The sequence below is a fragment of the Marmota marmota genome, unplaced genomic scaffold (assembly GCF_001458135.2).
Source record: "Marmota marmota marmota unplaced genomic scaffold, marMar, whole genome shotgun sequence".
In the NCBI taxonomy this organism is placed as follows: Eukaryota; Metazoa; Chordata; class Mammalia; order Rodentia; family Sciuridae; genus Marmota; species Marmota marmota.
This window is the reverse complement of record NW_026000171.1, coordinates 1,194,332-1,219,362: the sequence shown is the minus strand read 5'-3', so window position 1 is coordinate 1,219,362 and position 25,031 is coordinate 1,194,332. Positions and strand designations below refer to the sequence as shown.

The 25,031-nt window shown below is 37.6% G+C and overlaps 1 protein-coding gene across 1 annotated transcript in view; it reads right to left on the bottom strand.

Moving 5' to 3' along the window:
* The window catches only part of LOC107154878 (antigen WC1.1-like), a 55,530-nt gene that overhangs the window by 11,698 nt on the left and 18,801 nt on the right, over positions 1–25,031 (bottom strand). Inside the window, exons 2-4 of the mRNA XM_048787561.1 lie at positions 21,756–22,070; positions 14,457–14,765; positions 9,156–9,479 (exon numbers count right to left, since the gene is read on the bottom strand). Coding sequence (XP_048643518.1) covers positions 9,156–9,479; positions 14,457–14,765; positions 21,756–22,070 — 948 coding nt within the window. The remainder of the gene's footprint in view (positions 1–9,155; positions 9,480–14,456; positions 14,766–21,755; positions 22,071–25,031) is intronic.

The following is a 25,031-nucleotide window of genomic DNA, read 5'->3' as shown; positions in this document are numbered from 1 at the left end:
ACAATAGTCATGGAAGACTTTAACACACCTCTCTCACCACTGGATAGATCTTCCAAACAAAAGTTGAATAAAGAAACTGTAGAGATCAATAACACAATTAATAACTTAGAATTAACTGACATATATAGAATATTTCAACTGGTATCAAGTGGATACACTTTCTTCTCAGCAGCATGTGGATCCTTCTATAAAATAGACCATATACTATGCCACAAAGCAACTCTTAGCAAATCCAAAAAAGTAGAGACACTAAAATTTCTTACATACATGACAATAGTGGTATTTTTTTACTACCGTTTTATCAGATCATAATGGAATGAAATTGGAAAACAATGAAAAAATAAAAAATAAAAATTTATGCATCACATGGAGACTGAACAATATGCTACTGAATGAACAATGGGTTATAGAAGACATCAAGGAGGAGATTTAAAAAATTCTTAGAGGTAAATGAGAACACAGAAACAACATATCAAAATCTCTGGGACACTATAAAAGCAGTACTAAAAGGAAAATTCATTGCATGGAGTTTACTGGGATGCCTCCTTCCTCTAACAATTTACTTAACACTCTTTCGGTTTGTTTTTTTACTAATTTGTGATCCCATATTTCTACTATAACTATAACACAACACAACAAGATAACACCAAACAAAACCGAAACAGAATGAAACAAAAATGGAACAACAAAAAATCATTATATCAGCATTTCTATCCTCCTGAAATGTCCATCCATCCTTTTTCCCTATCCGTTCCTCAGATGCAAATAGTTTTTCCTCAGATGTGAGTGGTTTTTCTTCCGTCTCACCCATCTCCAGGGACAGGCAACTTAAAACAAAAGCAAAACAAGATGAAAGAAGAATCTTAAAATGGCTACCCATCCTTTCGCCCTGCCCTCAGGGGCGAGCAGTTTACCTTATCACTTACCCTCAGTCTTCCCGTCTGAGCCACCAAATGCCGCAGTCTGGCTAGGCACAATTCACGAGCCACTTGTCAAGCAGAAACGAACTTTATTTTTAGAACACACACGCCACACCACACCAGCTCTTCAGGAATTCCCTCAGAGCCCAACTGCCACCACCGGCTTCCAGCTAGCCTCTCAACCCCCCACTCCTCCTGCTCTTGAGGTCGCTTGGCTGGGTCACATGGGTGGAGCCAAAAGAGTCCCCTAATGAGCAGCTCCATAGTCTGAAAGGGCGGGAAACAGCCCAGTGAGCATCACCGCAGAGGAGCCAATCAGCTGGCAGCTGGAAGTTTGCTGGGGCCATGGTGAGCCAATCAGCTGGAAGTTTGCTGGGGCTCCCTCGGCTGTGGCTCTCAACATAAGATATCATCTCACTACAGTCAGAATGGAAGCTATTCTGAAGACAAACAACTTAAGTGTTGGCAAGGATGTGGGGGAAAAGGTACACTCATACATTGCTGGTGGGACTGAAAATTGGTGCAGCCAATTTTGAAAGCAGTATGGAGATTCCTTGGAAATCTGGGAACGGAACCACCATTTGACTTCTTCTAGGTCTATACTCAAAGGACTTAAAAACAGCATACTACAGGGACACAGCCACATCAATGTTTAGAGCAGCACAATTCACAATAGCTAAACTGTGGAGCCAACCTAGATGTCCTTCAGTGGATGAATGGATAAAAAAAAGTAACATATATACACAATGGAATTTCACTCAGCATTAAAAAAGAACAAAACCATGGCATTTGCAGGTAAATGGATAGTTTTGGAGAAGATAATGCTAAGTGAAATCAGCCAATCCCCCCCAAAACAAATACTGAATGTTTTCTTCTGATATAAGGAGGTTGACTCATAGTGGGAATAGGAGGGAGAGCATGGGAGGAATAGATGAATTATAGATAGGGAAGCGGGGTGCGAGGGAAAGGGAGAGGCAGGGATTAGCAAGGATGGTGGAATGTGATGGACATCATTATACAAAGTACATGTATGAAGACTTGAATTGGGTGTCAACATACTTTATATTCAAACAGAGATACAAAAATTGTGGTATATATGTGTATTAAGAATTGTAATGCAAAAAAAAAAAAAAAGAATAGCGTTACCTTAGATTAGGTAGAGGGAAATGAAAGGAGGGGAAGGCAGGAGATGTGGGGATAAGAAAGATAGTAGAATGAAACAGACACTATTACTTTATGTATGTATGTGGCTGTATGACCAATGTGATTCTACAGTATGTATAATCAGAAAAATGAGAAATTAAATCCCATCTATGTATGATATATTAAAGTATATAAGTGCATTCTACTGTCATGTATAACTAATTAAAACAAATAAAAAATTAAAAGAAATTTTGCCACCTGCATATCAGATAGAGCACTAATCTCTAGAATATATAAAGAACTCAAAATCTTAACACCAAAAAAAACCCACAAATAATTCAATCGATAAAAGGACTAAGTAACATATTTTCAGTATGTCCTCTAATATGACACCTGGATACTTCTCAGAGATGATGTACAATCAATCAACAAATTTATGAAAAAATGTTCAACATCTCTAGCAATTAGAGAAATGCAAATCAAAACTACTATAAGATTCCATCTCACTCCAGCAATAATGGCAGCTATTAAGGATACAAAGAATAATAGGTATTGGTAAGGATGTGGGGAAAAGGGCACACTCTTACATTGCTGGTGGTACTGAAAATTGGCGCAACCAGTCTGGAAAGCAGTATGGAGATTCCTTGGAAAACTGGGAATGGAACCACCATTTGATCCAGCTATCCCACTTCTCAGTCTATACCCAAAGGACTTAAAAACAGCATACTGCAGGGACACAGCCACATAGATATTTATAGCAGCACAATTCACAATAGCTAAATTGTGGATCCAACCAGATAACCTTCAGTAGATGAATGGATAAAGAAAATGTGGCATATATACACAATGGAATATTACTCAGCATTAAAAGAGAATAAAATCATGGCATTTGCAGGTAAATGGATAGAGTTGGAGAATATAATGCTAAGAAAAGGAAGCCAATCCCCCCAAAAAACAAATGCCAAATGTCTTCTCTGATATAAGGATGCTGATTTATAATGGGGATGCAGGGGGAGCATGGGAGGAATAGATGAACTTTAGGTAGGGCAAAGGGGAGGGAGACGAAGGAAGGGGGCATGGGAGAGGAAAGGTGGTGGAATGAAATGGACACAATTACCCTAAGTACATGTATGAAAACACAAATGGTGAGACTCTACTTTGTGATCAACCAGAGACATGAAAAATTGTGCTCGATTTGTGTAATATGAATTAAATTGCATTCTTCTGTCATATATAACTAAATAGAATAAATAAAATAATTAAAAAACAAAAATCATTAATCTACCTCATTAAAATTGTTACTAAAAATATTATAATTTGAATACTCCCTTTTCTTTCTGAACCTGATGTATTAACATGAAGGGTGGATTCCTGAAGTGTTACTACACTGGTAATTTTAATTTACATCATTATTAAAGAGGGGTAATGAGAATTTACCTTACTTATAGAGTCAAAATTCAGATACAAAAATTCCAAACTGAAATCACTAATCTTTCAGAGGTTATGTTTTAAAGAACATGAGACCTACAGGCACATCATAAAAATCAGCCTTCAATAATGTCCAGTGACAGGAACAGTAAAGATCAGCCTCCAGAGCAGACACCTGACTAGCTATAGATGTCAAAGAGAGTCATAACACGTGGGGAAAAAATGATACCTGCTCTTTAGAAAACTTCAGAGTGGATTATGAATAAGACCCATTCTAGGGCTTTCCTATTAACATAATTTTTTCAGTATGTCCTCTAACATGACTTTCCATATTGACTAAAGTCTTTTAATTATGTGATAAAACAAATCCTTTCATTGATGTAGAATTGGGTAAGGAATTAATATTATTACAGATATTATTTTACTTTAAAACACAATTTCACTTCTCATAGTTGCGGAGGATGGAAGTGTGAACTCAGTGTCAGCCAGGTTGGCTCCTTCTCTCACGACTATAGGAAGGGGGATCCTTACTCACTCTCCCTCACTTTTTCTGGTCAATGAAAGTCCTTGGTGTGCCTTGGCTCAAAGATCAATCACGTTGGTTGCTGCCTCTATGCTTACTTGTCCCTCTTCTCTTTGCCTGACTCTGTGTCTCCCCTCTTCTGAGAATGAGAGTCAGGTTGGATTAGGAGTGTGAGTGAGAGGCTTTAGAAAATGATTAAAGAATTCAATGCAAAATGGCAGGATGAAAATTCTCCACTTCATTTCTGCTATAGTAACTGGCCCTTCTTCTAAATCTGTGATGCTTCAGTGAAGATTTTTTGAATCTCTTCCTATGAAATATCACACTTAGAAGACAGAATCATGGCCCAGTCTAATCAACTGTCCAGGTAGTAAGATTGGTAGGAGGGACACTTGTCTTAGTCTCATGAGACTAAGCAGTGATTGATGACAATGACATGAAAAGAAAAAGAAAAAAATCATGAGGTTCCTTGTTTCTCCTCATGGTTGCATGTTGTTTCAATCATGACAAACACTGGAAATTACACAAGGCATGGTAAGGACATTTCAATATCTGCATGAGACTGGTATTTTAATGACATGTGAATTCTTAATATTGAAATAATTCCATAGAGATTGTCATGTGAGGTACATAGATTTTGGGTTCACCAGAGCCATCTATATGTTTGTTTGAAACAGTATCAACATTTCTTCTGTGTCTTGTGCCTAACATTTCTCAATATGAGGGTAATGGCAGAGCCTAAATGACTTGGGATCCTTACCCATCTTGTGTTTGACTCATCTGAGAAGAGGAGGTGAATTTTCAAGGTGAAGTCTATGCTGACACTGAAGGCCACTCCCCAGCTCCTTGTCCTCGTAAAGGAAATCAGTCTCCCTAATCTCACCTGAAAGATATCAGGACTTATCTTTATGTAGGAGGGACAGCAGAAAAAGAACAATTTTACCAAGAACCACTGACTGGAGAATAAATATAATTAACCAAATTCCATGAAAACTCCAACAGAACAACACAGAAACAAATAAAAGTAACTTTAAAACCTTAAGATTTGCCATTTACATCTTAAACACTAGAGAACAAATTCTGCTTTCTGTGTTATAAATCAGAAGGATAGAGACACACTCATGTTTCAGTTCCAAAGGAGAATGCATCTGGCCCACAGCAAACAATCAAGAAAAATGGTCTTCCTCTGTGGCCTAAGGAACTTGGAGGATTGGCATTAATAAGAACTGAACGTGCAGAATGTGTTTGGTACACGGCAGCAAATAGACTCTTTTGGTGGCTTCTCTAATAGGAACAGACAGATAGGTAACTCACAGGCAAGGTCTGCATGTTGGTTGCTTCCTGTATAAATAAATGAAGTACTGTGATATTTATCCTAAATCCATTCTCAAGTCTCAATTTCCATTATTAAATCTGTCTATCTGAATTCTCCAGTAAATATCTCCAATAAATTCTCCTAAATACCTCAACATAATGGCCTTTTTCATGGCTGTGTTTAAAGATCCATAGTGATAAATGCTGTTGACAGTGTTAAATGTGTTAAAAGTTACTAAAAATGATATGCTGTCAAAGATACTTATGTGCTTATGTCCTTATGTCTTGACAGAGAAGACAGAACCTGGGGAGAGTAAGTGACTTATTAGAGGTTAGACATATGGTGTCATCCAGATCTTTCCACTGGGACCTCATTTATGCCTCTCAAGGATAGCTCCTCTTGCTTCAGCTCCCTCCCTTTTTGAATCCCCACTCCATGTCCTCAACAGCAGGGATATGTTGTGTGCCTTTGGTGCCTCATCTCTACTCTTATTTCACAGAGGTAGCCTCTACTTTACAAACTGGGTTTGTTTGCAAAAACACTTCAATCAAGTCCCAGGAGGGTGTGTAGAAACCTGGTCTTCAGGAAACTACTCTTTGTGTACCTGTGCCAGGTCCTGGTAGATCCCCAATTCTCCACATTCCAGCTTTTACAAAACTAGGGCTCTTTCATCTTGTGGTAATGGCCTCTCTCACCTCTCATCACTATTAGAACTTTTGGGCTCAAATCTATCCAGGTAAACAAAAGGTGGCAGGATTGATTTCCAACATCTTTCATCAAGATTACCCTTTATTTATTCCACTAAGACCAAGATTGCCTCCTCCACCCTGCCTGTAGCTGGGATTCATCTGCATACAACCAGTTCTCTAGGGTTTTGATCATAAGCCTTGATTCTGCATCCATCTGTTTCCTCACCCATGACTTCACAATCTTACTATACTCTTTAGGGCACAGAACCATGTCACCTGAGTAGATGGGAACATCACCATCAGATGTGATATTTGGCCAGGCAGAGGTCCACATAATTCCAGTATCTTCATTGAAGACTGAACTTGCCTTATTCTCTTGGGCTTCTCAGTCATCTCTGAAAGCCAAAGTGGCATCATGACTTTCACTTTGAGGGATAGTGGGAGAAAAGGAGAGTGGTTAAGGGACCTCAGAAATGAGCAAAAATGCTTGTAATCAGGAAAGATAAAATGGGGCAGAGGAGCTTCAAAGGAGACATAATCTAAACTTCCAACCCTGGCCTGATACAGGAGAGAGGTATTTGAAGAGAAATTGAGAATCTGCCTCCATGTTTTCTAATTTGAAGTACTAATGTCTTTTCAGAATTTGCCAAGTTCCAGAAATGTTTTTAGGTGCTGGATGTATATGTATTTCAAGGAAACAATGCAGATAAAACCAAACAGTTGAAGTTTATGAGAGACCTGGTTGGAAAAAGAAAGAAAAATTGCATCTGTAGAGGTCCACTGATTCACATGAATCATTCTCACTAGAGTAAATTCAAATTTACAGTCAGATATATCCTTGTCTGATTCTTTGCTTCAAGGACACATTGCTTCCTTGGGCAAGTTTCAAGTTTCTTTAAAAGACGTCATCAATGGGGCCTTTTCTCCCCTCATTTTAACCTCAATATCTCAACATTGAGTCAATCTTACAAATTATTCTTTTTTGACACAGCAAGGGTGTACAGAATTTACACAGATTACACAGAGTCAATACACCACTGTCTTCTGTGCTACTCAGATAATCTTTATGTAATATTTTCAACCCTCCAATGCCATTCCATTCCCCAGACACTTTAAACTTCCTCTGTCTCCCTTAAAAGTTTTATTTCTTCCATTATCCTCATTCTTATCAAATTTACCTTTCAATGCATTTCTCTTATATTATTGAATCCATTGCATATAAACTATATAAACTTCCCCCATATCTTTTCAACTGTAGCATTTTTCTCCTTTTTTTCATTTAAATTAAATTTATTTTAATTGATGCCCAAACATAAATAGTATACCTATTAATAGAGTAAATAGATCTCTTGATGTATATATTTCTAATATGTTCTCTTTTGGCTTTTTGAAAAAAAGTTCATTACTGTTATCTATAGTCTTCCTACTGTGCAATGGTGCACCAGAACTTCTTGTTCCTATCTAAGTAAAGGCTATTACTAATTGATCAATCGAAAGCTTTCCATTTCTAGCCCCTACACGTTACAGCTTATGGTAATCACAATTCTAGTCTAATGTTCTGAACTTTTATGAGGTCAACTCTTTCAGATTCAATGTATAGTGAGATCAGAAGACCCTTGTCCTTCTTTGCCTGACTAATTTCACTTAACCTAATGATCTTCAGGCCATGCATGCTGCAGCAAATAAAATATTTCATTCCTTTTTATTTTTCACTTTTTTTGGATGAAGAGTATTCCATTATGTAAATGTACTTCATTGTATCCATGTATTAGTTGATGGACACTTACATTGTTTCCCTTTCCTAGCTACTGTCAGTAGCACTGCCATAAACATGGGAGTACAGATGTCTTTTCAACATCCTAATTTCATTTCCTTTGGATATATGCTCAGAAGTGAATTGCTGCATTATATGTTAACTTTTTATGGAGTCATCTGATAATGTCTTTGTATTTCTCTGTAAAGGACAGTTTTGCCGTATTCTGTATTTTTGATTGGCAGATTTTTCCCTTGGTTCTATGAAAATTTCATGGCACTCACTTCAGGTCTACATATTTCCTGTTGAGAAGTTCACTGTCAAGTAAGTTAGGACACCCTTATGTGTTGTTTATTTATTTTGATTGCTTGAGACTCCCCAAGAAGGATGCATCTTCCTTCACGCTGGGCTGCTTGGATTATGGGAAAGGGCAACTCCTATTTTCCCGTCTCCTTCAGTACTCCTTTTTATATTTATCATCATAAAAGCAGGCACTTACCTGGTTTCTTTTCTTTTCATATACTGGGTTAATTTTCTCCTATCAAGTTGTTTGGTGTGTGAAAAACTGTTTATGTGGTGTATTTGTGGGAGATCACTTAATAACTATCTTGATCTGAGTTCTAAACTACATGATCTCTTACCATAAAAAACATGCATTAATATTTTATTGCTTTCAACATTGATCTAGGAGCACAGTGTTAAATTTACCTCCCAATATGAGTTTATACAGAAATTGCTTGAAACAGAAATGTTGAGAGAATCTACTGTAGTACTGATGGAAGGATTGTGACTCACAACATTTCACTCACAGTTCTCTGGCCCTTCCTACCAATAAACTAAGAATTGTGATGTTTGAATCTGGAAAGGAGAATTGCAACTTTCCAGTAGCCCATAAATTCCCTTGTGATGTGTTTAATCCCTGTGCCTATATACCTACTAACCCAGTGCAAAAATATCTGTGACTCTACATTACAAACACTCAATTCAACCTAGGAAAGTAGGGCCTCATTATTGTTTGTTCTTTGAAAATCACTGCAAACAGAGTGTGTATGCTAACTTGTGTGCTAATCTTAAAAATAGTAAATTAGAGAAACAAAATTATGCAGATTGATTTTAAGTTGAAATACTCTACAAAAAATATCTTGTCATACAATAGTGGTGAGTAGTGAAATGACACTATTAGAGATTTACAAGACAAAATGAAACTTATAGAATTTCATTTTATAAATGAAATCCATCATTCGCTGCTATCCTTGATTCCACTAATTGAGGGAATGACCTCTTAGTCCTCTCTGGACAATTCATCTCCTGTTCCCCCAGGGATCAGACACTATTTCCTGGCAATTTCCATTCTTTTAGGTAGTGGAGAATGCACTGACCATACCTGAGCAGATGACTCCTGCATCTTTAGAGTGCCCGCAGTTGTTCTTTTCCCAGACCAGGGCAGGGCAATTCCATAAGGAGTCCTCCTCCCCTGTGCAAGCCATGTCTGTCAGCCAGATGGGCCCTGATCCCTCTCCAAATTGTGCATAGAGCAAGGCATTGAAGGCCACTCCACAGTTCATTTGTCTGCACACCACATTCGCATCATTCAGGTCCCAGCTATTGTGACAGACAGTACCCCAGGAATGCTGGTGAAGAATCTCCACTCTGCCTGCACAACGACTGCCCCCGTCCACCAGGCGGAGCTGTGGAGTCTCTGAGGAGAAAAAATCGTGTCAATGATTGTTTTTACAAAGAGAGTGAGAGGGGTTCTCTTGTCATGTGGTACTCTCTCCCCCACCAAGCAGTTTGCAGAATTACTTTCAGAATGAAGAGGTTGCTGTATAAGATATGGATCATCCATTATACTAGGGCAGCAGCTAGGTCTCAGTTTCTACCATAACATGTTGGAGAATTAATTGTGAAAAATTAAGAAATGGAATTAAACACAACGTAATCAAGTGAGTAGTCTTAGGTAGAAGTGATGTAGATCTTATCAGAGTAAAACTTGTTATTGGTAGATTTCTGCATATGATGTGGCAAAACAATTGGAGAAATGGAGTAGCTCAAAGTGTATTTTCTTAATGATTTCTAAGATTTAGTATAATAGGCCAGTATCTGAATTGGTTTCTCATAAAGTACATACACTTGAGTATCCATGGCCTGAGATTTGGAAGGATGAGAGCACAGGGGATGGAGTAGGAAATGGAGATAAGATCATCAGGTGTTTTAGTTGACAGCCATGAATCCAGGAAAAAAATGCAATTAGATAGCCATTAAGACTGAAAAATGAATGGATCATAAGACAAATCAGAGTTAATGCAATATATTTCATTAATGAGTTTAGGCTTCATAGTTAAAATATGGAAAATTAATTTGTGTTTAATTTGTAGATTGGGCAACCTCCCCAAATAGATGATGTCAGGTAGTGACATTGCCCAAATGCCACCAGGAATCATAGAATGTTACTTTCCCCCCAAATATATCTAGCCTGTGATTGGACTTCCTGTCAGGAGTTCTTGATGAGGAGGCAAATAGCAGAATAGAAGTACCCTTTTTGTGACTCTGTAAGTAAAAAGAGGCAGGGAACACAGGGGAAACTGTATTCTGAGAAGAGAAAGAGGAAGAACACTGGGAACCAATACAGAAATGATGAAAAATGTTAATGATATGGAGAAGCATTAAGGCATCCCAGAGAAAAGTACAAGGCAATTTATAACTTCAACTATCTTACCTGTGGGAGATACACATGATTCTTACAAGCTTAAGATCAAGTTTGGGGAGTTGTTCTTAGAAGGACTTCTCTTCCAGAACAAGGAAGCCTTAGAGAAGGAATTGATCATATTGCTCAACAAGTTCTCAGAATGCTGTAATGGGTGCCATCTTGAGAAGGCATTCTTTTAGCCCCATTGTAGGGGCTAAATTGTGCTGGGATTATAAAATTTGGATTAATCATACTTCAGTATCTCTGGGTGACTCCTCCACAGTGACAGGGTGGAAGAGTGACCACCTCAGTCTCGGATAGGAAGAGTGACTGACAGAAACACACTGAGATAGTGGCACAGAAGGGACTTGCGGTCTCATTGATATGTGGTTCATGTGGCCATAAAAGGAGATGGAGTGTGAAGGAGTGCTTCAAAGGGCGAAAGTCATTAATGGAGAGGCCAGGATGTTATCTCAGTTGTGTTCAAGGATGCTGGCAGCACCAGGAACAGGAGTCAGAGGAGCCTGGTGAGCCTGGTACTTCAGCCTTCCTGGATGAGGGGGAGTGACCAGTCTTATACAGTTGCACATTGAGGCCATGTCTGATAACTCAGAGATCAATTTGGTGATTCACCCCATTTCTATGTCCACCTCTAAGGTGGAGATCAGTGGTTTGATTGCTTACGCTACTTTGTACAGGCATTCCAGGGATTTGCCATGGCTAGGGCACTGGGCATGCCCCCATGGGCCTGAGGCTTTGGCATAGTGTGTGCCTACCAGTTGGGTCCACAAACTACTGAAGGAAGGGCTTGTGGTGCCTTTGGCTTTTGCTATGCCCCCCCTCCCATTTGCAAACAGAACCCCTCCAACATGATTATGGCCTGCCCCATCAGTATTCCATTTATCTCCAGGGCGGGAAATGAGGAGCAAAGTGCAGCCAGCATTTCAAACTAAATTCTAGCTCACTTTGATGGGAACTCAAAGGAACAGCAACTGGTTTCATTTTTAGTCTACTAACCCCACATATCTGGTGGATTTAAATGTTAAATGAGCAGGAATGAGTTCTCTGCATGCAAGTATTTTGTATGGAAGGGATTTTAAGTAATTTTTTTTCTTTTTCAATTTATGAAGTTTTATATTTTCCTTACTATTATGTAATTAGTGCATTTTAAAATTCCTTAAATGGATTTTTCTCTTTCTTATCTTTTTTTAATAAAATAATTTTCTTCTTAGTTTTTAATTTCCCTTTTTTTCTTTGTATTTTCTGCAATGTTTCTTTTTAAATTAATTTTCCTTTTATTAATTTACATTCTACATTTATTCTTCCTTTTATCTATTTACTGCTTTTTAGTTGTTATTAGTGTATTTGATTATTACTGTATTTATATAGCTGATTTATGTTTATGTGTTAAATACTGCTGTTATTCATTTCTTCTTTCTGAGGTATGATGGTGATTAAACCAAGAGCCTCAAGCATGTTGGATGTGCTTTGCCACTGAGCTACACCTTCAGCCACTTGAGTGAGTTTGTACCTTAATGTAGCCATGACCTAGCCCTGCTCAAGACTTGGTGGACGTTATGGTTTGGATGTGAGGTGTCCCCCAAAAGCTCCTGATGAGACAATGCAAGAAGTTTTAGAAGAGAAATGACTGGGTTATGAGAGTCTCAACCCAATCAGTGAATTAATCCCATGATAGCATTAACTGAGAGGTAATATTATTATTGTCTTTGACTGAGAGAAACCAAGGAGTTCAGTGTACTTGTAGGGGGAGGATTATAATGGGACATTATGTTGTCTAATCGGGGTAAGAAGAACATGCGCAACCACGAGAAGAGTGGAAAACTGGGAAACTGATAAGGGAAAACATTTGGAGTTTGCACAAGGATGAATTATCTGGAAAAGGAGCATCAAGAATATATGCTATAAGGAGAAGAGGCAATAGTTAGGGAAATAAACAATTCAATCAAGATCTCAAGCTGGACAGTTAGTGATGGTCAATAGTGTGGCCATAAAAGGAGATGGAGTGTGAAGGAGTGCTTCAAAGGGCGAAAGTCATTAATGGAGAGGCCAGGATGTTATCTCAGTTGTGTTCAAGGATGCTGGCAGAACCAGGAACAGGAGACAGAGGAGCCTGGTGAGCCTGGTACTTCAGCCTTCCTGGATGAGGGGGAGTGACCAGGCTGGAGAGAGGCACCAACTTACATGGGGCAAATTTAAAGTAGCTGAACATGGATTAAAAGAAAATAAATTGTTGAAAATAGAAATATTCAATGAGTTGGTCAGAAAAAAGAAAAGAAATGTATGTTGAAAGGGAAATGCAGAACCTTTAAATAATAAGGAAATCATTGTTTTCAGAGGACAGCCAGATTTTTGTGAGAACATAAAACTGAAGGGGACATTACAGTTATTAAGAATTTAGAAGATGTTAGGCTCTCATTTCCTTCAGGCCCCATGGAATGTTTTCTGGGAGAAGGATGAAGTGGGCATATTAGTCTGCGGTAGCATATGGATAAAGGCTCAGAGGAGGTAGTATAAACCAAGACCTCTGGGATTGTGAGGAGATTACATTCAAGGTGAAAATAAGGGTAATCAAGGTTCCTCATCTCACAGCACTCCCCCATGATATGTCAGATGAGAAGAATAACAGCTTTTAAACAGGATTTTTATTGGGCCCATGCTTTGGAGAGGCCTCCAGCTCTTCTTATACTTACTCTTTGGAGAGGCCTCTAGCTCTATATACTAATCATGCATCTCTTTCCCACCCTCCTCCTGCTCTGCTCATTATGAGATTTATCAGTACCTCAAGGTCACTATGCTCCTCCCACCTCAGTATTTACCCTGACCAAATGCTCTACTTCTTCCTGCATTGGACCTTTACTCCTTCTTTAGTTCTTAACTTAAATATGAATTTTCTCTTACTCAATGTACATATTTCTACAGCACCTACCATGCCTCATGTCATTTCACTTTATGCATGGTGTGTGTACAATAAGTGTGGTGCAAACATTCACCCTCTTACTAAGGAAATACAGTTTAATTAATATAACAAGACTGCGTTACCCAAATGCTTAGAAAATTTATCTGAGTATAACTTCATGCTCCCATATTCTCTGTTCAGTCTCTCTGATACTTTTTTCATAAATTGCTATGATTGCAGGCTTCCTCACATATGCCTTTGAAACAAGATTGCAAGAACTGAATCAAGTAATCTCTATCCAGTATTCATTTTGTAGAATTCATTCATTCATATTTTGTAGACTTATTTCAACTCATCCATTATGTTTGAATCTCAGAAGTCACCCATGAAATGTGCATGACCCCAACTGGCATGGAAGCCAGTGGGTAGGAAAGTCTGGGAACTCTCAGTGGCACTCCTGCTATTAAGACTGCCCAATACATGAGAATTCCTACCTAGATTTGCCATAGGTTCCACACAGCACAGGAGATGGGGTGACTTGCTGGAGCCACATAGCCACACAGCCTCTCAGAGATGGGTGGGGCTTGCCAAGATTCCAATCAACCTGTTATTTGCAAGCCACCATGAAGAAAGACTCCACCTGCCAGAGCCTTATTCCTGCCATTAATGTACTCTCCTTTAAATAAAGGCCAGAGCCAATTTCTTCACATCATACACACCCTTACAATATCAACCCTAAATGTATAACAGTTACATGCAAAAGAAAAGTAATTAAACATGTATAACACATCCTTAGTGAATATCTTTATGATCTTATGGTAGAAAAGTTCTATTTAGTGTACAAAAAATGTTGATAAGCTGTGCTTCATTAAGAACAATACTTGACATTTGAAAGATCATATTAAAGAGAGTGAAAGTAAAAGGACAAGAGTTAATGAATCACATCAGTTACACATCCATTGATTTACAAATTGCCATACTAGTGTCTGTCCTCTAATACAGTGATCCAGAGTGGCAAAAGCAAACCTNCCCCCCCCCCCCGAGAGTGCATAGGGAGATTAACATCCTGTTGTGAGTCTCACCTGAGCAGACAACTTGCACAGCCCCGCTCTGGGGACACCTTCCTCCAGGATAGGGTACTCTGGGGCAGAACCAGAGCTCAGGCTCCTGTCCTTTACACTGGAATTCTTCAACCCAGACCTGTTCACTGTCCTCTCTAAAGGGCAGGTTCCCCAAGACACGTGCAGCCTTGCCACACCCCAGCTCTGCACAGATGACCTGGGCCACGGGGAAGGTGAAATTCCCATCAGATACTGGAATCCATCCTCCTCCAGAATTCACTTCCACTCGCCCAGAGCAGGGTCCACCTCCTCCATCCAAACGCACAAATCCTGTGGAAGAAAGTAAGTAACAAAATGAGTACCATATCTTGGAGTTGGGAGCTACATGTCACAGGCAATGCTTGAGAGCTTTCTTTTCCCCCAGGGTGTGGTGAAGGTGTTCAATAGTTGGTACCAAAATGTGAATTTCTTGAGCAAGTGTGTGAACACAAATTTATGAGGAGAAATTTAAAAGGTCAGTTCTGAATTATTGACTCAATAAATAAAGATCTATCTATCTATCTATCTATCTTTATATGTATCTATATATAGCATATATATCATATATATATGTTTGTGTTTGCGTATGTGTGTGTTTGTGTGGTTGTAATATGTGTGTTTTTATTTTCTTCTGTATGAACATATTATCCTTCGTATTAAAAAGATACCTGTGTGTTTGTTTATATATCTGTCTCTTCTACCTCCATTTTTATAGGAGCTATATCTACCCACTGAATTTGAAATCAAGTAGAAAAAGACTAGGCTTAATTTTCACTATTTTCTTCTCAAAAACTTTATTCATTAAAAAATTCCAACTAAGTTAACATTTGTTAATGAGTGAAAAAAATTCAATATGTATAAAAAATTGAACATTTATATTTATTTCCCATTTAGGCATGAGGAAAGAGTCCAGTAAATAGTGTGAGAATGAGATGAATCCAGGTTATCTTGACTAAAATAATCAGGGTTCTTTACATCATATTTCCTATTAATGAAGATAGGGGAAAAATTTAGAAGAATGATAAGTTAAAAAAAGAATTTATCAAGAGATTTGAGCATTTTTTTGCCTTTTTGTTTTATTTTGTTTTGAGGGATTATTTTGTTATTAATAAGTAGAGTTGGAAGAAGCCATTAGATCTCTATCAAAGCTGATCAAGAAGGGGTTTTAAGTGTAGGTTTAGACCTTTGGGCAGGCATCCCACCACAAGTATGGAAAAGTTATGTAATAGTAAGTTTATGTGGTGAAGAAATTCTGCAGAGAAATCTTGCTGAAAAGAATAATATGATCAGTGTTTATTTTTCCAAAGTAGATCTTCAAAATGGAACAAACATCAAAGCATTAATCAATTTTATTAAAATTTTTACTTAAAGCATTATAATTAGAATACTTTCATTTCTCTCTGAAACTGATGTATTAATATCAAGTGTGGATTTGTGACCTTGTGACTACAAGGTCATTTTATTTTATATCATTATTACAGAGGAGTGATGACAATCTACCTTACTTATAAAGTTACAATAAAAATACAAAATTTCAAAATGAAATCACTCTACTTTAGGATGTTATGTTTTAAAAAGCATGAGACTTCTGCAGGGCATCATAAAAATCAGCTATCAATATTGGTGTCCAGTGACAGGAACAATAAAGATCGGTCTCCAGAACAGAAACTATCACTATAGTCTCTGCCTGTGGATGCAGCCAGATGTTTTTCTATGTAGATTCTGGTTTCCACTTAGTTACATCTCCACACTAGGGATTAACACCGTCACCACCATGAGTTGTGCATGACTGATTATAGTTCTGGATCAATTAGATACACAAATTTGTCTGCAGAAACACTACTTATTTTTCATTTTCTTGTTTTTCATTGTATATGATATATTTCTAGCTCCCAAGATATAGAATGTCTCAATAAAGGTAGAATAACATTAATTTTGAGTTCTATCTTATAGAATTCAGTGGAATACCTGATTATAGTGTCATTCAGTTGAAATGTTATATGGGAATGTTTTTCTTAGGCACTGGACTAAGAAAATATTGATATTTCTATTGCAATATCAAAACTTTGTGAAGAACTTTTGCATAATTTTCATTAATGAAAATAGAAACATTTCAAATAAAGAAATAGATCATCCAATTCAGATTTCACCTTTACTCTTCTACTCTTTACAGGTCAGAGAGACCTAATCCAACTGTATTCTGAGGGGGTGAAGAGCAAAATTCATTCAGTACATGTACTCATACGATTAACTGAGCATCTGTCATTGTGCTGAACAGATCCTGAAGTGTTCAGAGGGCAGTATTGTTGCAAACTCAACAGTATTTTAATTCATCTTTAAAACTATATTAATTATTTATAATTTTCTAGGCATTTTTAATGAACTAATATACATCCAGAATCCTTTAATCATTTTATTTTTAAAAATACTTGTTGTACAAATTAGAGTCAGCTACCATCTATACAGAGATGATCCCCACTTGTTATTCTTAGGGGTTGAATTACTCTGTTGCATTTAATATATAAAATATAAATAGAATAGTCAAAATACATATAATATAAATATATAAAATATATAAAATATAAATAGAATAGTCAAAGTGTGGTTCAGGAGCAGGTATACATTCTTCTGTAATTCCAGATCCATTGATTCCAGATGTAGGTATTTTTATGGTCTACATAGTTCTTCAGCTAAGTAGGCATTTCTTATATCATAGTGGTTTAGAAATCCTCATTATTTCTATTTGCAAAAATACATACCAGTTTTGGTAATATGTCGATAGTATAAAGGGATTTGGAGATAAAAAATGATTTCCCTTACTCATCTGCATTACCAGATGGTTGAGGTAAATAGTACCACCATTTTATTGTCTACTTTTCTGTGCACCTTTCTTGCTTATACAAAATATATGTTCAAATAAAACTAATGTGTGCAGGGTGCAGTGGCATATGCCTGTAATCCCAGTGGCTCAGGAGACTGAGGCAGGAGGATCATAACTTCAAAGCCAGCCTCAGAACAGTGACACTCTAAGCAACTTAGTGAGACACTGTCTTTAAATAAAATATCAAAAAGGGCTGGGAATGTGGCTCAATGATTAAGCACCCCTGAGTTTAATCTCCAGTACCCCAAAAAACAAAACAAACAAAACAAAAAATTAATATGCCATATGGAACCTATTATTCAGTCTGAACAATCTATAGTCACAAAATCCCAGAGGTCTGAATGTTGAAGTTGATTCATTTGGGCCACTAGAGTATGAACACATAATTATCAATTATTTATTCAGAATAGACCTTCTTCTTGAATCACGAGGAAAACCTATATGAAGGCTTGAACATTATTTAAGAGGTCTAAATTGGTAGAATTTACCCAGAATGGTCATTTTTCAAGTCTCTTGAAAGAATTGACATGCATCTCTCCCTCTGAGTTTTAAATAGCATTTATATCAGAAGCTTCTTTTTTTGAATTTTGAGACATATCATGAAGCAAATCTAACTGAGGCTTTTTTGAAACACAAAGTTTAAATATAATATTCAATGTTGAGTCCATAAGCCTCATTTCTGTACCCACCGATCTCCTCATCTATCACTCCACAATCCTACTATTCTGTTTAGGGCACAGAACTGTGTCACCCTAAACAGAGTACATGGGAATGTCTCCATCAGTCATTGTATCTGGCCAGGCAGAAATCCATAAATTTCAAGTATCTTCCTCAAAGACCAAACTTTCCTTGTATCATTGGGCTTCCCAGTCACTTTGAAAGCCAGAGGTGGCATCATGACCTGCCCATCAAGGCACAGCAGGGAAAAAGAGAGTGGCCACTGGAAGCCCAGTATGGTTAAAAATGCCTCTGACTGGAAAAGGATAAAAATGAGGCAGAGAGGTCTTCAAAGAAGACACAATCTAAACTTCCTTCATAGTCCTAATGTAGGAAATATGTATATAAAGGCTATTTTGAGAGTCTCCTTCTATGGTATGTTTGGTATGTTTCTTATTCAAAACATACCAAAACTTGGCATGTTCTAGAAACATTTTTTTTTTGGTTCTGGATATGTATATTTCAGGGAAATAATATTCTTATCTTTGTGAAGGTTCACATCTAGTGAGGACATAAAGTTTCAAGTTATAGGAAAAATTTATGAGACCTGTATAGAAAAAGAAAGTAAAATTCCATCTGCAGAAGTATATTGAAGTACATGAATCATTCTCATTGGAGCAAATTGAAAATTACAGTCAAAGTTTTCCCTTGTCTGATCTTTTGCTACATAAACACATTGCTTCCTTGGGAATGTTTTGATTTTCTCAAAAATGTGTCATTCATGGGAACTTTTCTTCACCTATTCTGACCTCAATGCCACAACTTTGAGTCACATTTGCAAATCATTTTTCTCACTTTGTACAGCTAATGTGTACAGGATTCACACAAATGTAAACAGATTCCGTCCCCACCTTACACCTAGATTCTTAAGCACGGCTCAGATAATCCTTATGTGCTCTTTGTCACCCTTGTTTTGCCATCCACCAGATACTGTAAGCTTTCTCTGTCTTCAAAAAATTTGGTTTATCTCCTTGTTCCCATTGTTTTCAAATTTACCTCCCAATGTACTTTTCTTGTATCATTGAACCCATCAGATGTAAACTATATAATCTTCCCCCACATTTCTTCTCATTTTCTTTTTGTTCCCTTAAATTTATTTGAACTGATACCTAAAAACACAAATAATATACATTTCAATGGGTAAATAGATGTGCTTGTGTATGTATACATTGTGTTATCTTTGTTTCCTCACACACTTTATTTATTTTTGTTGAAAACTTCCAAATGCTTTCTTATGGCTTTTTGAAATGTAGTTTATTATTTTTTCTATAGTCACCCTCCAGTGCAGTGGTGCATCAGAACTTCTTGCTCCTATCTAAGCAAAAACTCTTATTCATTTGTCAATCTGTAGCCTTCTATTTCCATCCTCTGTGCTTTCCAGCCTGTGGTTATCACAATTCCAGTCTCAAATTCAATATGGTCAACTCTTTTAGATTTGACATATAGTGTGATTATAAGGCACTCTTCTTTCTTTGCCTGAGTTATTTCACAAAACATAATGATCTCCAGGTCAATGCATGCTGTAGTAAATAAAAGGATTTCATTCTTTTTTTTTTTTTGTCCTACAGAGTATTGCATTGTGTAAATTTACTTCATTTTATTTATCCATTTATCAGTTGATGGACACTTAGGATTCACACAAATGTAGATTCCCTCCCCACCTTACACACAAGGTCTTAAGCACTTAATTCCATTTCTTAGCTACTGTCGGTAGAACTACCATAAGCATTGGTGTATAGATATCTCTTCATCCTGATTTTATTTCCTTTGGATATATGCTCAGCCATGGATTGCTATATTATATGGTAATTATTTTTGGGAGGGCCCTCTTATAATGTATTTATATTTCCTTTGTCTGTAAAGGATAGTTTTGCTGTGTTTTGTATTTTTGATTGGCAGGTTTTACTTTCAGCTCTATGAAAATCTCATGGCACTTACTTTTGGTCTATATGTTTTCTGTGAGAAACCTGTCATCAGGTGAATTAGGCCATTCCTATGTGTTTGTTTCTTTTTGATTGCTTGAGACTCTATCTTTCATCTTTGGGAGCTGTATTATAATATGTAAAGAGCCCAAGTCTCCAGGTCAAATCTAGGTGCCCAATTAAATTTTTAGCCCCAAACAGAGACTAAACTCTCTACTTTATTCATAGTGTGCTGTCTGGGGCTTTGGGAAGCAACGAGGAGGGTGGTCCTATGGCCACCAACACTGCAATGCTGTCACACACTGAGGCCACAGCCTGCCAAGGCAACATAGAACTGGGGAGGGACCAAGGCCCTCAATGCTATGAGCTGCCTACTGTTGAAGTGGACTGATGGACCAAGACTCCTGCAACCAGCCACAGGTTCTTCTTGAGTCTGTTGAACCAGCACATAGGTCTTGCTCTGCCTGTGAGCTGTCCCTAATTCTTAAAGAGTGCTGAGTATCACTATGGTGGGCCTGGCACTGAGCTCCAAGACAAAGTCCTGTGCCAGCCTTGTGCCGTGCTCCTTAGCAAGTGGAGTCTTGCTTCCCCCTCTGCCAAGGCAGCTTGGAGGAGTGGTGGTGGAGACAGTCTCTTTGCTACCTGACTAAACACAGTTCCAGATTCTCAGTCTGAACACACTGGTATAGCAACCAGTGTTGGACAGTTCAGGGCACCAGGTTTCATTCTGGCAGGACTTGTCCCAGATTTTAAGTCCATGGCCTGAGCTTAATTTCTTTTCCAGTCCACAAGAAGGATGCATCTCTCTTCATGCTGGGCTGCTTGAGGTTGGAAACTTTTAATCTTCCTCCCTTTTGAATATGTCTTTCTTTTTAATATACTAAAACAGGTACTCACCTGGTTTATTGTCTCATATCAAGCTAGTTTGGTGTGTGAATAGCAGTTTACTCAGTGTTATTTGTGGGAGATCACTGAATAAATATCCTGGTCCTAAACTACATGACATCTTACCGTAATAAACATGCATTAATATTTTATGGAATTCAACATTGATTAGCCAGGACTGGGTTACATTAACCTTCCTAAGTATGAGTTTAAACAGATGTTGCTTTTAAAAGGAAATGTAGAGAGAATCTACTGTAGTAATATTACTATAGTAATAAGGAAAGCCTGTGACTCAGAGCATTTCATTCACAGTTCTCTGGCTTTTCCTGCCAATGTGTTAAGAATTCTGAAGTCTGAATCTGGAAAGGAGAATTACAACTTTGCAGTAATCCAAAATTCTCCTGTGAGGTGTTCAATCCCAGCCCTGTGCCCATAAACCTATTAACCCAGTGCAAAAATATCTCTGGCTATGGCTATACATATATAAACACTCAATTAAACTGAGAAAAATAGAGCCTCATTTTTGCATGTCTTTTGAAAAGTGCTGTAAACTGGGTGTATATGGTAATTTATGTGTAATCCTAAAAATAGTAAATTAGAGAAACAAAATTATGAAGATTGATTGTAAGTGGAATAATCCTATAACAAACCCATCTTATCAAGAAAGAGAATTGAGAAAGGAAAGGATAATATTTGAAGTTTACAAGAAGGGAGACAAACGAAGCCTGTCATTTGCAGCTATTTTGAACACTCAGGGTCTGTGAAAGAACCTCTCTGTCCTCCTTGGACTGTTCATTTCCTACTCCCCCAAGGGTAAGACACTCACTTATTTAGAACTTTTATTATCCAGTACAGTGGGGAATTCACTGGCCATACCTGAGCAGATGACACCTGCGTCCAACTTGTGTGTGCAGTGGTGTTGCCCCCAGCCTAGAGAAGGGCATTTCCATACATGGGATTCCTTTCCTGTGCACTTCAGGTCATCCAGCCAGATGGGCCCTGATCCCTCCCCAAAGAGTGCCTCGTGCACGGCATTGAGGGCCTCACCACAGCCCATTTGTCTGCACACCACATGGGCATCATTCAAGTCCCAGCTGAAGTCACACACAGTGCCCCAGGAATGCTGGTGAAGAATTTCCACTCTGCCTGCACAGCGACTGCCACCATCCACCAGGCGGAGCTGTGGAGTCTCTGAGGAGAAAGAATCATGTCAAGGTTTGCATTTACAAAGAAAATGAGAAGGGTTCTACTCCCTCCCACAAACTAAGCTTTCAGAATGCAGAGTTTGCTGGGTAAGACATGGCATTGTCATATCTGGGCAGCAACTAGGTCTCAGTTCCTACCAAAACAAGTAGGAAAATTAATTGTGTAAAAAAAAAGGAATTAAACTCATTGTAATCTAATAAGTAGTCTCAAGTAGAAGTTAGGTCCTATCAGAGGTAAAGTTGTTGTTGGTAGAGTTCTTCATAAGGTGTGATAAAATGTTTCTAGAAATGTCAGGATTCCTACTTAGAGAAGTTGAAAGTATCTTTTTTTTTGGTGAATGATCTCTGAGATTCAATATAATGTGCCAGCATCTGAAATGGTTTCTAATAAAGCATGCATGCTCAAGTGTCAATGGTTTGAGATTTGGAAGAATGAGAGCACAGCAGATGGAGTAAGAAATGGGGATGAGATCATCAGAAGTCTCAGGTGACCGTTATGAATCCAGGGAAATACATAATTATATAGATATTAAGATTGAAAATGAATGGATCACAAGGCAGATTATGGTTTCCTTCAAAATATTTCACTAATGATTCTACATTTCAGAGTTCAGATCTGAATATTTTATTTCAAATCTGTGTTCACTTTAGGTAGACTGTGCAACCTACCAAAAATATGATGTCAGATGCTGACATTGCTCAGATGCCACTAGGAATCATTGAATGTTACTTTTTAAAATAATGGCTTGGATTTCCTGTCAGGAGTTGTTATTATTCAAAAATAGGAGTTCTTAATGAGGGAGGGAAATTGCAGAATAGAATTACCTTTGTTGTGACTCTGAGAATGAAAAGAATCAGGGAACACAGTGGAAACTGTATTCTAGGAAGAGAAAGAGAGGACTTGGAACTAATTAAAGAAATTATTAGAATTCTAAATAATCCAGAGAAGCATTAAGGCAGCCCATAAAAAAAGTACAAAGTAATTTACAAGATCAACTTCAGCTGCCTGGTGAGGGAAGGCAACCTGCAAGCATAAGGTAAGCTGGAGAGTGCAGACAACCCACATGGTGTCAGCAGAGCAGCAGTCTTAGTTGTGGGAGAAACACATGGTTCTTATAAGCTTTAGATCAAGTTTGGGGAATTGTTCTGAGAGAGACTCCTCCTACACAACAATAGAGATTTACAGAATTCATGACAATGCTCAGTGAGCTCTCATAGTGCTATAACCAGAAGCTATCTTGAGAAAGGGCCTATTGTAGGGAATAAACTGTGCAGGGATTAGAAAATATAGGTCAATTCAGGGTCCCTGGGTCACCTTGCTACAGTGATGGGGTAGAAAACATTATCATTCTACTGTCTCAGATAGGGACAGTACCTGTTGCAAACAAACTGAGAGGATTGAGTAGCAGGGAAGGCCCTGGAAGCCTCATTAGGAAGTGGTCCTTCCCTCTGTGAAGAAGAGTGATTCCATTCATATGTGCTTGCACATAGGGGAGAGAGCTCAGAGAACACATCTGATAGTTCACTGCATTCCCATATCCCCTCTCCACGGTGGAGCTCAGTGGTTTGATTGCTTACACCACTTTTCACAGGCATTCCAAGGATCTACCATGACTAGGACACTTCCATGGTCAATGACTAGAGGCCTCTGGAACAAGTGTGTGCCAGTGTGTGCCCACCAGTTGGATTCGCAAAGCACTTAAAGAATGGCTTGTGGTGACTTTGACTTCTGTTTTGCAATGCTCCCCAGGTTTGCTAACAAAATCCCTGTAGTGTGATGGCCAGCCCCATCAACCTTCCCTTAACCTCCATGGCAGGAAATGAGGAGCACAGTGTAGCCAGCATATCACACCAAATCCCAGAACATTTGGTAGGAAGAGAGAGGAACTACAATTGGTTTCTTTTGTAGGCTACTAACCCCACATACCTGGTTGCATTCAAATTTTAGCTCACCTGCAAAGAGGTGTCCCCAGTGTAAATATTTTACCTGGGAAGAATTTTTGACACATTTTAAATTATTTATATCTTATTATATTAAACTATTATTTATATCTTATTTTTTTACCATTGATTTATTTTAAAAATCTTTAAAGGGATTTTCTCTTTTTTATTTCTAATTTTTCTGTTTCTTCACATACATTTTTCTTTGTCCCATTCCCAATATTCCTCCCTATTTATTTTCCTTCTTGAATTAATTTTTCTTTTATTAATTTTTTACTCTTATTAATTTATTTTCCCCCATCCATGGTAACTTCTATTTTAGTTGTTGTCGAGTATAAGTGATCATTACTGTATTTATGTAGCCTGTTAATTTTATGTTGTGTTATTGTTGTTTTTTTCTTCTTTCTTAGTCATGATGGTGACCATATATAATCATATATGAAAAGCACACTTCAAAATCAGAAGAGACAAAGAAGGTAACTACATAGTGGTAAGTTGAAGATATAATAATTATAAATGCATATGTAATAGAACACAGAATTTTATAAAACAAATCTTATAGGATATAAAGGGAAAATAAACTTGAGCAAAATGCTAGTGGTATCTTAATATGTCATTCTCACTAATAGACTGGTCATCCAGACAAGACATCAACAAGCAAACATAAGGTTTAGATTACATTATACATCAAGTGGCTGTAACACGATTAGAGTATTCCACCCAACAGCTGGACAATACACATTATTTCATTTGTACATTGTGCATTTTCTAAGATACATTATAGTTTTGGATTTAAAGCAAGCATTAACCAATGCAAAAAATGTAAATAATTTATTGCATTTTAATGGACTACTATATAAAAATTATGACATAATGAAACTGAAATTGACAGAGAAATTACACAAACACATGCATATTAAATAATACACCTTTGAATAAACAATAGATTATTGAAAATATCTGTGGCCTGAATTTAAAAAATTTATAGAAGTGAATTGAAATAGAA